The following is a 13,556-nucleotide window of genomic DNA, read 5'->3' as shown; positions in this document are numbered from 1 at the left end:
ATAAAATATTGTAGTATATTTTGTTAGGTTAATCCTTTAAAATTCCATAAGTGGTCTAATTGTTGAAGACCCAATATTCTTTCCTCAAGGATTTTTTTATAGCTCTAGTCAGCTTGGGGAAAATTACAAAAGACAATCGAAAACAGAGGAGCCGATCCCTGTCTACTTTCTCCATTTTGTCTTTCCATAAGCACAAATGTCACCTAAATATATCCTTACAACAGAGAAGAAGGGCATGATTGTGCAATTAACAAAGGGAAAAGGGAGTTCTTTATGAAATTTTTTCTTGATGATTCTAAATATCTCCTTAGGCTGCTGTTGAAGCCACTATCATTTTCCCAAAGTTTTACTGAATAGATGAGATAGGATTGTATTCCAAGTCGATAATTATTGCAACACTGTCACATTATACAATGTAATTCTGAAAGGAAGACGTTTCCAGTGAAACTTTGTCAAGTGACACTTCATTTAAACTATAGCATGAGGAAATTGCAAAGAAGAAATTTTAAGGAAAGTCAAAAGCAAAAAGGGTTCCTTGTTTTCCTTCAGTTCACTTTTAAAAGGCTGGCATTAGAACAAGTACCCAAATGGAGGGTGAGTAATGGTGACTGAGGTGTTTATGAAGTAAGCAATTTATAAACTCCAGAATAACAATCCTCTGGAAGGAAGAATAGTTGGCACAATCCATCTTGTTCTTAATATCAGGAAAATTATAAAGATACATAAATATCCCCTTATTCACTATTTATTTCTGAACATGGCCACTCCTATCCCTTATACGTCTAGGCAATGTAGCTTCCTAAAATAGTTAAGAACCTAAGAAGCACTTTTTATGGCATCTTTAGACTCCTTAAGATGTTCTCTCATGCAGGATTCACTTCTAGCAATTACAGATATGTGCTTATATGTAAGGCTGTTCAAAAGTGTCTCCAGGTAGACCATTTATCGTAGAACTGCAATTGTATGCACTGTCACTGAATCACTTATGTCATATTAATTGGGGGGCTACTATGTCCTGCATTATACTGTATGCCATGGTAGAAAAACAGGACATGATCTTTGCCTTCAAGGAAATTAGAGTTGGGTTGTGTTGACTGTATCAATCCACAGGAAACTATTAGGAAACCATATAACACAGTGCATATTTATGTGCTTATTGGTGTGGTGAGAGTAGCCAATATTCAGCAGAAAGAGATCAATTGGAATAAAATAATAGAATGTGATTAAAGAGTTTGTCTAAACCCTTCCTTTGAGATGCAATGCAATTAACGAAGGTTTGCTTCATTGAGGAAGTGGGATTTGAATTAGGACTTAAACAATGAGCCGACTGAAAATAAATGTGAAATTAGATGAGATTTCACTGAATTAATTTATTTTACTTTTCCTGATTTTCTTTGTATGAAGACATACATACTCTATCCAATTGAGCTTTGTCAAATAATCCATAAATACATAAAGTATCCGTGATTAACAATGCTTTTAATGCCAAAAGACAGCTTATTTTCTTAATCCACGGCTCCCTTTATGTAATTACTCTTTTTGCAAACTACTAGTTGGTTATATTAACACTTGAGTAATCTTGACAAGAAGTTGCTTTAAGCAGTTAAAGATCCAGATGCTGATCAGCATGCATTAAGTGATTCAGCTTAATTGGTTCCATCTAGATAAATTACTTACCTCAGTTCCTATCACAATTTCTTCCCTGGGAGAGTAGAAGAGAAACTCATACAGCTTGTAATGTTGAAATAAGCTGAAACATGAAATAAATGTACAAATCTGATAAATTTATTTCAGGACAAAAAGCAAATATGTAAGAGTACTTATTAAAGGAAAGTTGTTCATATTGACCAAACTAAAAATATCAAACACTAATATGGTGTTAGCCATCTCATTTGTTCCAAAATAAACTGTCCAGAAATGCTAAGAAAGTAAAAGTTTACTTTTTGAGATGTTGACAACATCACACAGTATCTAACATAATACCAAGTAAATTAATCTGTGATGAGTGGATAAGTTTGAGATAAGACAGTAATTATATTGCATCTTGACTTTTCCTGGCTTACAACCAAATAATGCACTGCCCATAAATAACACTAAACTTCACAGTATTTTTCATATTTTGCTCCAAACTGGAGTCAATTTCCTCTGGCACGAATGGCACTGAATTCTATAACATACTTCCATATCAATTACTTCTCACATTCTCAAACTGTTTGGAGATTAAATTAATCTCTGATAAAACCTGAAAAATGATGCAACATGAACTGAAATCCATTTAGAAGATGTCTGATTTTCTCGTAGGATATTTGATCACACATCAAAGAGAGGAATTAATTTAAGAAAGATAATTTCTTCAGTTCCTACTCTAAAGACCAGGTGGTCAGTGTATAAAAACTATAAAGAGACAGAGGATAGGAGTTCCCTGAAACAAATATTTCTAGTAAGTTTAAAGATCTCAGCAATATATTATTGAGAGAGAAAAATTTACTGAAGGGCTGACTTCTAATACCCTGTTTGTGATAATATTTGAATTTTTCTAATTCTCTTCCTGCTGGTTGGGAAAATTAATAAACTCATAATACAGCAAAATGCCCAAGAACAAAAAAGTGTCTTAGTGGTTTCTCTTTCACTCTGGTGCCTTTTGCTATTTAAGAAAATTGATTTTAATATAACTGAGAAATTAACATTTGCAAAATGTAGCTACAGAGCATGTATAATATTGGCTTCTCCTGAATGCTGTAATGGATCAAAGTTTCAATTCATTTGAAATCAATGAAGAAATCCTCAGGCAGCTGGGTCTCCCTGAGTTATATTAGCAGTTGATCTCACTACTAACACAATCCATTAAAAAGTGATGGGTGTGCAGACCCACTCATGGATTTTTTTTTTTTTGGAAAAGCAAAAACCCTTGTACATTCAAATTAGTCATCAACATTCAGAAAACTAACTTAGCTTTTGACATTACTTTGATTTGTTGGCTAGGAAATACATCAAGATTAGTGAAGTCTGATGATTCAATGAAGCAAAATAAATTCAAATTCTTCCTCCCTTGCATTGATTACCTAGAGAAAGCTTTAAGGTTAAAAATATTACACTGGCAATTACTGATTTTGAGTAGAAAAATTAAAGAGTGTAGCGCATTTTGGAAATAGCTTGGCTTCCTGTCAGTGAACTAGTGTAAAATTTTCCTTTCTCCATCTTGAAGTTAATTCATAAAGCTTCCTTCCTACAATTTTATAATCTTTCAGCCTTATTCTCTTCATCGCATATAGGAATTAGATTGTCCCATGCCAAAAGGGAAATCCATTTCTTACAATGAACATAAAATGCATTTCCTTGATGCAGTGGTCAAAGATGGAAGGCTGGGGCAAGGCCAGGACTAGGGTGAGAGGGACAAGGGGAGGGAGGCACCTAAGGATGCACTTACTCAGGGGCAGGTCAAGTTGCCTCCATTGCCTCAGTCTAGTCCCCACCTTGGAGGCGGTTCTCTAACTTTACCAAGGAGCTATCAGATGGCCTTCCATGGGAACAAAGTGACACTTCTGCTATGGGTATACATTTCCTCCCTCTTTCTTTAGACTTCCGGCTGACTCAAGCCCCTAGACTATTTTGTCATCCATCTTGTCTTAGTCCTAAATCAAAGGGAAAATACTCAGAATGAAAATGGGTCAAGACATCTGGCTCCATGACAGGAAGTGCCATACCCTGCTGTGCATGGACGGACAGTGCTGATTTTCTTACATTGAGTATCTGTGCACATGACCTTCACCTAATTCCCAGGGAATAGACAGAATACACAAGGACAGAAGTGTACTTGGACCAGATATATATAAATTACGTCTTGTATTAAAAAGCTACAACAGTATTTATATTTATATTTGTACATGTTATACAACATATACAAATGTAGATACTGCACAAGTAGATTAGTCAGTACTTACAGCAATGCTGGGGAGGAATTTTGGTATTTTTTTTCAAATCACACACACATGACAGAATATAAAATTGAGACTCCATTAACAGCATCAAATGAGATTTCACTTTTATTGCCAGTTAAGTTTCATGTGCTATGGGTCATCTTCTAAAAAATTCTCTTCCTAAATTGACAAGGGCTTTCAGTAGTTGAGTAAATTTAGTATCCAGTTAAATTGAAACATGCTTGTACTTTTGATAATTGAGTTAGCTTCCTATTTACACAATTTCTTGATAGTCATTAAAATGGAAAGTATATGATTTAACTGCCATTAAACCTACATTTGTGGACCTATGAGGCATTCTGAACAGGTGTTGTAGAAAAGTACATTTCTCTTTACACAATTTCAGTATCGATTCCAGATATGCTACTGATATTTTATTTTTTGTAACAAGTACATTTAAAATGTATAATTTCTTTGGAATCACAATATAAAGATTTAACAGCATCAGAAATAGTTCTGATTTACTTTATGTGACTAATCTCAATTTTTTTTTTTTTTGAGAAGTAAAACTAGGGATTTTTGGCAGGTGAACTTATGCTGGTTAGGATCTAATGGTGACTAACACTGATACCCACTCCTAACTTAACCATGTTCTGAAATAAAATGTCAAGAAATACATTGATGAACATATGTCCAGAGAGATGAGATGAAAGAGAAAAAGAGTTGCCATCTTTCACCATCTAGAAGGTGTCATGGCGGCGCCTGCCATGGTTTTTGGGACTATAGTTAACTATCAGAACCAGTGCCCATTATAAACCTCCTGGGCTTAGAGCTCAGCTGAAAAATGTGTTCTGCAAGAGAGACCTGGCAGGTTCAAATACATAGAGAGAGAAGGGAAAGAAGGATGCTATACAAACCTGCAGAGAATTCCCCTCACCCAGTGATTCCCAAACCCCGATGGGCAGAAAGACCTTGGGGAACAGGTTCTCCTCCAGCTCTGGATTTCCACTCCCTCCCCCCACCCCCATAAGGACTGTGCTTTACTCTAATTGATTATGAAGACTACTGCGGCTTTCAGTGAGAGACACACATTAGGAGGTATGTTTTTATATTAAGAAATCATATTATACCAAATGCTATATAGAAAAACATTATATCATGTACCATTATTAATTCATGCCAGAAACCAGCACATAAACCTTATCATATTAAACACATTAATATTTAAAAAGCTTCCAGACTACAACCAGGATCCTTGCCAAACAAATCACGAGCATGTCTAGGACATCATGCAGCACCTTTTATTTTGGAATTTTAAAATTTAAAGTTGGAAAACACTGCAGCATTTAGTATTAGAGGAAAAAAGATATTCTGCAGAAGCTTTTAGTTACGCAAAAGAAAGATTTTTTTACCCACTCTTGTTTAAATATTTGCAAACTCTCAAAGTGTCCTTTGGGAGAGATGCATGACTCCAATGCAGACCTTGTGACAGATTATATAAAAAGACAGATTTCTTAGTTCACCGATGAAGAATCACTGTAATAAAAAATACTTTCCCTCCATCCACCACCATTTTCTAAGCAGAAAGAAAAACTTAATGAGTTTAATTGGTCAATACTACAAAATATTTCAGGCACATAATAAATTTGAGGAAATATGTACATAAATCTCTTTAATTTCTGATACAAAGCATTTAAAGTAAATGTTTAAACAGAAGTGAATGTTTCTCTTTAAAATGTAAAATTTTGATGTGAAGGCCAACAACCTAAATATAGAGTCTATTGTAATCAAGTCTTGATTAATCTGAAAGAATTATTTTATTAATAAAATGGTATTAATTAGAGATTCAGAGGAAAATGAAATTCTTAGGTAATTTATTATAATTCTAGATGAAATTATACTTACCAAACACAAACCTTCTTTTAAGAATGCAAGGTTAGCCAAAACATTTAATGTCCTGACTTTTACTTATTGGATGGAAGATTTAAATATTAATTAATTATGGGTTGGGTTTATTACTGCATAAATTCTGTAAATGTCTAACTTTGCAAAAAACTGAATTAATTTCTATTTAATAGACATTTTCTAGAAGGTATGAAATGAAAAATAAATGCTACTGAAAAAAAGTCCATACCTGACTTTTAAGTAATCAATGATAGCATTGGCTTGTTTTACATCAAAGATATTCCATGCTTCATTTTTTTGTGAATGGGATGGTCCTATTTCAGCCATAACTTCTCCAAGCCATTTTAAGCTGTCTTCTAATGACATACGCAGTGCTGAAATAGAATCCAGAGAAGTCATAAGCATTATTTTGATAGATGTTTTGGAAACAAAATAATAATAATCCAAGATGTGTAAAAATTTACTTTTTTAATATTTCTGAGGACAAATGGTAAAACTATTGTTTATTTATGATAAATTAATAATTACACTTCGTGTAAAAGAATAGTAGCTGACACATCCAACAACAGAAAATTACTGTAATGCTACACAATCGTCTAAAGAGTTTTCCATTTTAAGATGCAAAAACAAATTCAAAATCTATTTAAAGATTTCTTTAAAATGGAAAAGAATAAATTTTTTTTTCAATCTTAGAATAAGAACATACATAGAAATGACAAAAAAGTTGGTTGGATTAGCTGATGTGGAAGGCCTGCTTGGTAGATTCAGTGACTGTAGACAGCAGAGCTGAACTCAGAGCTCAAAATGCAAATGAACAGAGTCGACCCACACTTGGCTTTAGCTGATTGTTACCATGTGGGAATTTGGGCCTGCAGATTTTCAGTAAATGCCAGAAATATGGATTTTTATGTAAAACATCAAGATATTTTTTTCTTTTCCAAGCTACAGACTTATAGCTTATGTAAGCTGTTTCTCCAATGTATGCCTGGTGATGGTGGTGAGAGCCAGATGACAGTGCAAAAACAGTGACACTGACACCACTTTGCCACCATTACCAAAAATGAACAAGTTCGATGATTGTGATCTATTCTTTGGCAACTAGAAACAAACAACAAAGCAACACCATCTTCTATGGCATTTGTCCAGATGGAAAAAAAGTAGATAAATGCCTAGATTTAACTTTTATAGTGTCTATAATACAAATATTAATTTCCATCTTCTTTTCATGTTTGGTTATATTATGCTCTTTTTTACTTGTGGCAGGCAAATATTGTTGATAATACACACACACACATCGCTTCCAATGCCCTGAGGATGAATCTGGGTAACTGGAGTGTCCATAGTGTCCTTTATCTGCTGACAAGTGATGGTGTATAGACATAAAGCTGGAGAGCCTGGACGTGGAGAGTTGAATGGCTCTAGCAAAAAAATGAAGTTGGACTGGCTGCCTGGGGGAAGCGAATGTCAGCTGGGGGCCTGGATGAAGGCTTTGGGGAGAATTATGCTGTTCAATGTGAACGCCACCCTCCCAATCCCAACCAAATCTGTCTGTCTCTCAGGAAACCATCAGTAAACTTTCCACTTCTTGCTAATGGAGTGGATTTTTCAAGGAGGTAAGAGGGGAGAATGCAGAGGAGTTAGGAGAACGTAGGCTGATTGTTGGACCCAGCCACTTCCCGAGTACACAGATCCTCTTTCTTTCTGGGATGTAAGTGCTATAACCCCAAATTACTAACAAAATGACAGTAGAGTAAAATTTTAGGAAGACACTATACACACTTACTTGTACTTTGTTTAGTCTAGATTCTTTTCTACTTGTAGGAATTAGAAAAAAGCAAAAACCTATATAACAATCAAAATCTGGTTTAATGAATGACAATTGGCCCAGTTCTTATGGCCTCCCTGCAGATCATCTTTCACGTATGTCAGACACATAGATTATTGCTGGATAACTAGGCTTTCCTATATCATTCTAAGTGGAGCTCAATTATTATTGTATATTTCTTTTTCCATGATAAACTTCTTTTGGAAATGGTGGGAGTAACTTCAGAAATGAAAAATAATTGGATAAAAGCAATTTAGAAATGAATGGATTAAAAGCCTGAATCATTTTATTAATAAAATGGTATTAATTAGAGACAGAGAAAAAAGAAACTCTTAGATAATTGATTATAATTCTAGATATAATTATACTTATCAGGCACAAAAATACATTTATATGACTATTTCCTTATGTTGAAATATCACTGACTCTTTAAAACTGTTTTTCTATGTCTAATGTCTTTCTATAGATAATGGCTTAAAAAATTAGGAAAGTTATCATTTTACTTATCTGAGTGAAATATTTGCTCTTTTAAAAATCACATTTAGTGATGTGATTAAAACATGAAAGATTAAACCATTTAAATAGTAAGGGCTGTTAGAAATAAAATTTATCTTTGAAATTTTAGGGTAATAAAAAAGAACACACTAGACTTATAATTAGTTGGAAGACTTCAGCTCGTACCTCATAACTGCCGCTTACTAGCTAGGTGATCTAAGCTTGATTTTCCTTAACTGTAAGTGAGAATAATACCAATTTTCAAAATTATAGTGCTGTGGTAAGGATCACATTAGAAATGCAGGTGAAACTCCTGCTAAACTGAAAAAATACACATACTAGCGTATTACACATGAATAGTGCTTTCTAGAACTCAACCCAAAGCCAGGCACATTTCATGCAGTAGTCAGGAGGATGGGCTGTTACTCACTGGGGTTGACCTTTGTGACCTTAAGGAGTTATTTAACCTCTCTGAATCTCATTTATTTTTCTCATATTTAAAATGGGGATAAAAATAGAAGTATCTCACAAGGTTGTGTGTGAATTAAATCAGACGGTATTTGGAAAGCAAATGGCACTATGACTGGCACAAGTTAATCCTACACAAATGGTACCTATTATTATTATTATCATTCCTGTTTGGGGGAAAACAATTCAATTTCATAGAACTAAAAACTATACTATGGTTATTTACTAACATTCACGTTATATACAGGGAAATCAATCTAGGCCCATGGACCTGGATGGAGGCCCAATACCCAGTCTATTCAATACTTGAAAGCTGGTCCTTGGTCAGTCCCTGGAAATATTAGACCCTCAAATGTATATTGTTAAGATAACTATACAAATCCTATGTTCCATAATCTTTTGGTTGATCCAATTTGATCTGAGGTGGGTTGTCTGCAGAATGCCTTGTACATAAGGCCGCATATGTTTGAGACAAGAAACAGGCCAGAAATCGGGTCAGTGTAAAATGCAGTTCCCACACTAGGATTTTATTTATAATGGCTGACCACAAGACAGCTCACAGCTCCAACTGCTCTTCGGTGCTTTTTCTGTTGAGCTGTTGCTGGCTGGGAGAGCTCAGGACTCTACCTCTTAGTTTAAACATCAACACGAGCTTACCTCCTTCCCTGGCACCCTTGGCTAAGATTGCGTCCTTTCCTGAGGATAACTATAACCTTGTTAGGTTTAGAGGTTTAAGGGGACGTTTTTTTCCTGCCAACAGGAAAAACTAGATCCCTTGCATTTTTTCTGGTTAGGTTTTACATACGTACTCTCACTTTCTCTTGGTTTAGGAGTAGTTGGATGGATCCTACTCAAGTGTTAAAAATTCATTTTTGAACTGATATCAACAATGTAAAGTTTCACATAAATGAAATATTCTTGAGTCATTATAAGTTATGCAAAGTTTAAAATGGAAATATCATGTCAAATTTGGAATGTGAGATTCATGAACATTTTTTTACTTCATTCTGTTTCTAGTTTGTGAAGACAGCTCACAGGTTGTGAAGCTTGGGACTGTTCATGTCATATATTCTTTTTTACAATTTAATGTTTCGCATAGGTGATATGTTCACCTAGTTCAAAAAATATACGTGAAGATATATTGTGAAAAGACTTCCTCCAACCCCTGTTGCCCACATGCCCAATCCCCACACCTTTCCCTACAGAAAATTTAAGATTAGCTTTTCCTGAATATTCCTAGCATTTTCTGTTTATATATAACAAATAAGATACATAAATTCTCATTTTTGTCTTTTACAAACAAAAGCAAACAATTCTGCACCTTGCTTTATTCAATAACAATATACAGTTCCCCATACAATACGTAGAAAGCTTCCTCATTCTTTCCTTTTTGCAGCTGCATAGCATTCCATTTTAGGGATAGACTAATCCCTACTGATAAACTTTTAATTTCGGAGTAGTTTTAGATTTACAGAAAAGTTGTAACAATACTACAGAGAGTTCCCATATACCCCATACACAGTTTCCTCTATGAACTTTGCTGTGGTGCATTTGGCACAACTAATGCACAAATATCGGTACTTTATTATTATCTAAGTTCATACTTTCATTGGATTTCTTCAGTTTTTATGACAGTCTTTTTTCTGTCCCCAAATCCCATCCAGGATACCACATTACATTTAGTCGTCATGCTTTCTTAGACTGTGACAGTTTCTTGACATTCCTTGTTTTTGATGGCCTTGACAGTTTTAAGAAGCACTAGTCAGATAGTTTGTGGTATGTCCTTCAAGTTGAGTTTTTCTGATATTTTTGTCATGATTAGACAGGGATTAAGGGTTTGGGGAAGACCACAGTGCCATTCTCAACATGTTATATCAAGTGTACATGCTATTTAACATGGCTTATCACTAACAGTGTTGACCTTAATCATGGGCTGAGGTAGTCTTGGTCAGGTTACTCCACTGTAAAGTTAGTTTTTCCTCCTTTCCATACTGCCCTCTTTGGAAGAAAGTCACTACGTGCAGCCCACACTTAAGTGGTTGGGAGTGTGGGTTTAACTTCTTGAGGGTGAAGTGTCTATATAAATTATTGGAAATTCTGTATGGGAGATTTGTCTATTTTACCCCAGTTAATTATTTATCCAATCATGAATTTATATCAGTATGGATTCATGGATGTTAATTTTATACTTTGAATTACAATTCAATACTCTGTTTTTTTGTTCAAATTGTTCCAACTTTGGACATTGGGAGCTTTTTAAGTTGGCTTCTCTATTCCTTTGACACACCCTCATCATTTTGATTTTTGAGCACTTACTTTGGCCACTATAAGGTGCCCCTGGCTCATCTTTCATGTCCCCTGCTCCACGTCTGCAATCAGCCATTTCTCTAAGGAGCCCTGGCTTTTTAAATTCGAGAATGAAATTATAAACCAAGACCTGGGTCCTGGCTATGCTCATTGCTACTGGGATGTCATTACTTGCAGGCCCTCTCAGTGGACAGAACTGAGAAATATATGCGTGTACAGTTAACTAGACAACTATTCATCTGTAACTATATTAAGTTAAACATGAGTTCACACTGGTGTCTCCAGTTGACGTTTCTAATCCTTTGCTTTTACAAACGTTTCTGCAACGAGTAACTTTACATATGTCAGGTTACATGTGTGCAAGTGAATATGGAGGATAAATTCCCAAAAGTGGAACTGCTGGGTCAAAGGGACAACCCATTTGTAAATTTGATAGATAGCTGCTAACCTACACTCCACAGGGGTTTTTTAAACGTATACTTCCATTAGCAATAGAGGAGAGCAACTGTTTTCTTACAGCTTTGACAGCTGAGAATGCTGCCATGATTTTACAGTTCTGTCATTCTGATATGTGACAAATGGCATTTCTGTGTAGTTTTAATTAGCATTTTCTTATTATCTTTAAGGCTGAACTTTTCATTTGTAATTTATTTAGTCATATCCATATGCAATAATCTCTCCAGTTTCTTATTCTTTTTTTGATTTTTCTTTCAGTATTTTTTCTTTGCAGACTTTTGACTTTTAAAAATCAAATTTAACTATCCTTTTCTTTATGGCTTCAGAATTTTGAGGCATAATTATAAAGGTCTTCCCCATCCAACGTTGTAAAGAAATTAACCCATGTTTTCCTCTAACATTTTTATAGTTCCATTTATTTGACATTTAAGTATCTGATCCATTTGGAATGTATTCTGGTTTAAAGACAGGGAGCTCTGGATCCAGTTTTATTTTATTTTTTTTTTCTCGATGGATACCCAGGTGTCCCAATATTATTTATTGAATAGTACATCTTTTCACCACAGGTTTGAGATGTCATTATATCAAGTACTGAATTCCGATGCTTGGGTGTACTTCTAAACCTGTTCTATTCCTTTGGTCCATCTATTTAGTCATTCACCATCGTGTTCAAATATTAGAGATTTTATAACACCATTACTAATATTATAATAACAAAATATGTTATAGCTTATTACACTTCTTAAAGAAAGTTTTTCTGGCTATTCGTATTTGTTTATTTTCCCTATTTTCGTTAGAATCACCTTGCTTAGTAACCCATCCCAGGCAAAAACATCGACAAAAACTGTTGGTATTTTCAATGGAACATTAATATTGTCAATTAACATGATGAGATTTAGAATCTTTATCGTGTTGAGTCTTTCACAGAAAGTTGTAAGTTTTTTCCAAATGTTTAAAACTTCCTTTGTGACCTTTACAACTGCTTTGAGGTTTTCTTCATATAGGACTTGCACATCTCTTTTCTAAATTTATTCCTAGGTAGTTTCTCTTTCTTGTTAAAATTATATATTTTTTCTTTCACTATATCTGTTCTTTCTTTTTATAAGTAAATATTTAAAAAATTATCGTCCAGTGGAATTGACTTTTCTTTTGGTCTATAGTTCTATGAATTTGAACCCTTGTGTAGATCATGTAACCAACCCCACCACAATTAGGATACAGAATAGTTACATCACCTCCAAAAACTCCCTCAGGCTATCCTTTCATGTCCTCTCTGCACCCCAGCCTCCGGCAACCATTGACTTGTTCTCCATCTCTCTAGCGGCATCTTTTTAGAATGTCCTATAAATGTAATCGTACAGTACACAATCTTAAAACTGACTTCTTTAACTCAGTATGATGCTATTGAGATTTATACAAATTGTTGCGTGTATCATGGTTTATTCATTTTTATTACTAAGCAGTGTTCCATTTACGTTCATGGCGTGGATATACCATGGTTGTTTATCTGTTGCCCTATTGACAGACATTTGGATTGTTTTCAGCACTTATGAATAGAGCTGCTACAAAACATTCATGAACAGGTTTTTGTGTGAACATATGTTTTCCTTTCTTTAGAGTAATTCCTAGAAGTGGGACTGATAGGTCATATAATTTCATAAGAAACTGCCAACCATTTTCCAGAGTGGCTGTGCCATTTTGCCTTTTCATAAGCGAAGTATAAGAGTCCTAGCTGCTCTCTATCTTTGTCAACGCTGGTATTATCAGTATTTTCTACTTTAGTCATTCAATAGGTGTGTAGTGGTATCGTAGTGGTTTTAACTTACATTTCTCTAATGGCTAACGATGGTGAAGGCCTTTTCATGTGTTTATTTGCCATCTTTATATCGTCTTTCGTGAAGTGTCTGTTCAAATTATTTGCTAATTTTTTTAAAAAAGATAGACTTTATTTTAGAATAGATTTATAATTATAGAAAAATTACAAAAATAGTACCTAGGTTCTTGCATACCCCACACACAGTTTCTCTTATTTTTAACATCTTACATTATAATGTACATATATTACAACCAGTAAACCAACATTTATATATTATAACTAACTGAAGTCCATATTTTATTAGATTTACTTAGTTTTTACTTGCTGTCCTTTTTCTGTTCCAGGATCCCCTCCAGGATACCATATT

General features: G+C 34.5%; 1 protein-coding gene across 1 annotated transcript in view; it reads right to left on the bottom strand.

Annotated features, from left to right (window-relative positions):
* CABCOCO1 (ciliary associated calcium binding coiled-coil 1) overlaps positions 1-13,556 on the bottom strand; it is a 120,821-nt gene that overhangs the window by 85,258 nt on the left and 22,007 nt on the right. The window contains exons 4-5 of the mRNA XM_044755607.2: positions 6,052-6,196; positions 1,678-1,750 (exon numbers count right to left, since the gene is read on the bottom strand). Coding sequence (XP_044611542.1) covers positions 1,678-1,750; positions 6,052-6,196 — 218 coding nt within the window. The remainder of the gene's footprint in view (positions 1-1,677; positions 1,751-6,051; positions 6,197-13,556) is intronic.

The sequence above is a fragment of the Equus asinus genome, chromosome 2 (assembly GCF_041296235.1).
Source record: "Equus asinus isolate D_3611 breed Donkey chromosome 2, EquAss-T2T_v2, whole genome shotgun sequence".
Lineage (NCBI taxonomy): Eukaryota > Metazoa > Chordata > Mammalia > Perissodactyla > Equidae > Equus > Equus asinus.
The sequence above is the reverse complement of the archived record's forward strand: the minus strand, read 5'-3'. Positions and strand labels throughout refer to the sequence as shown.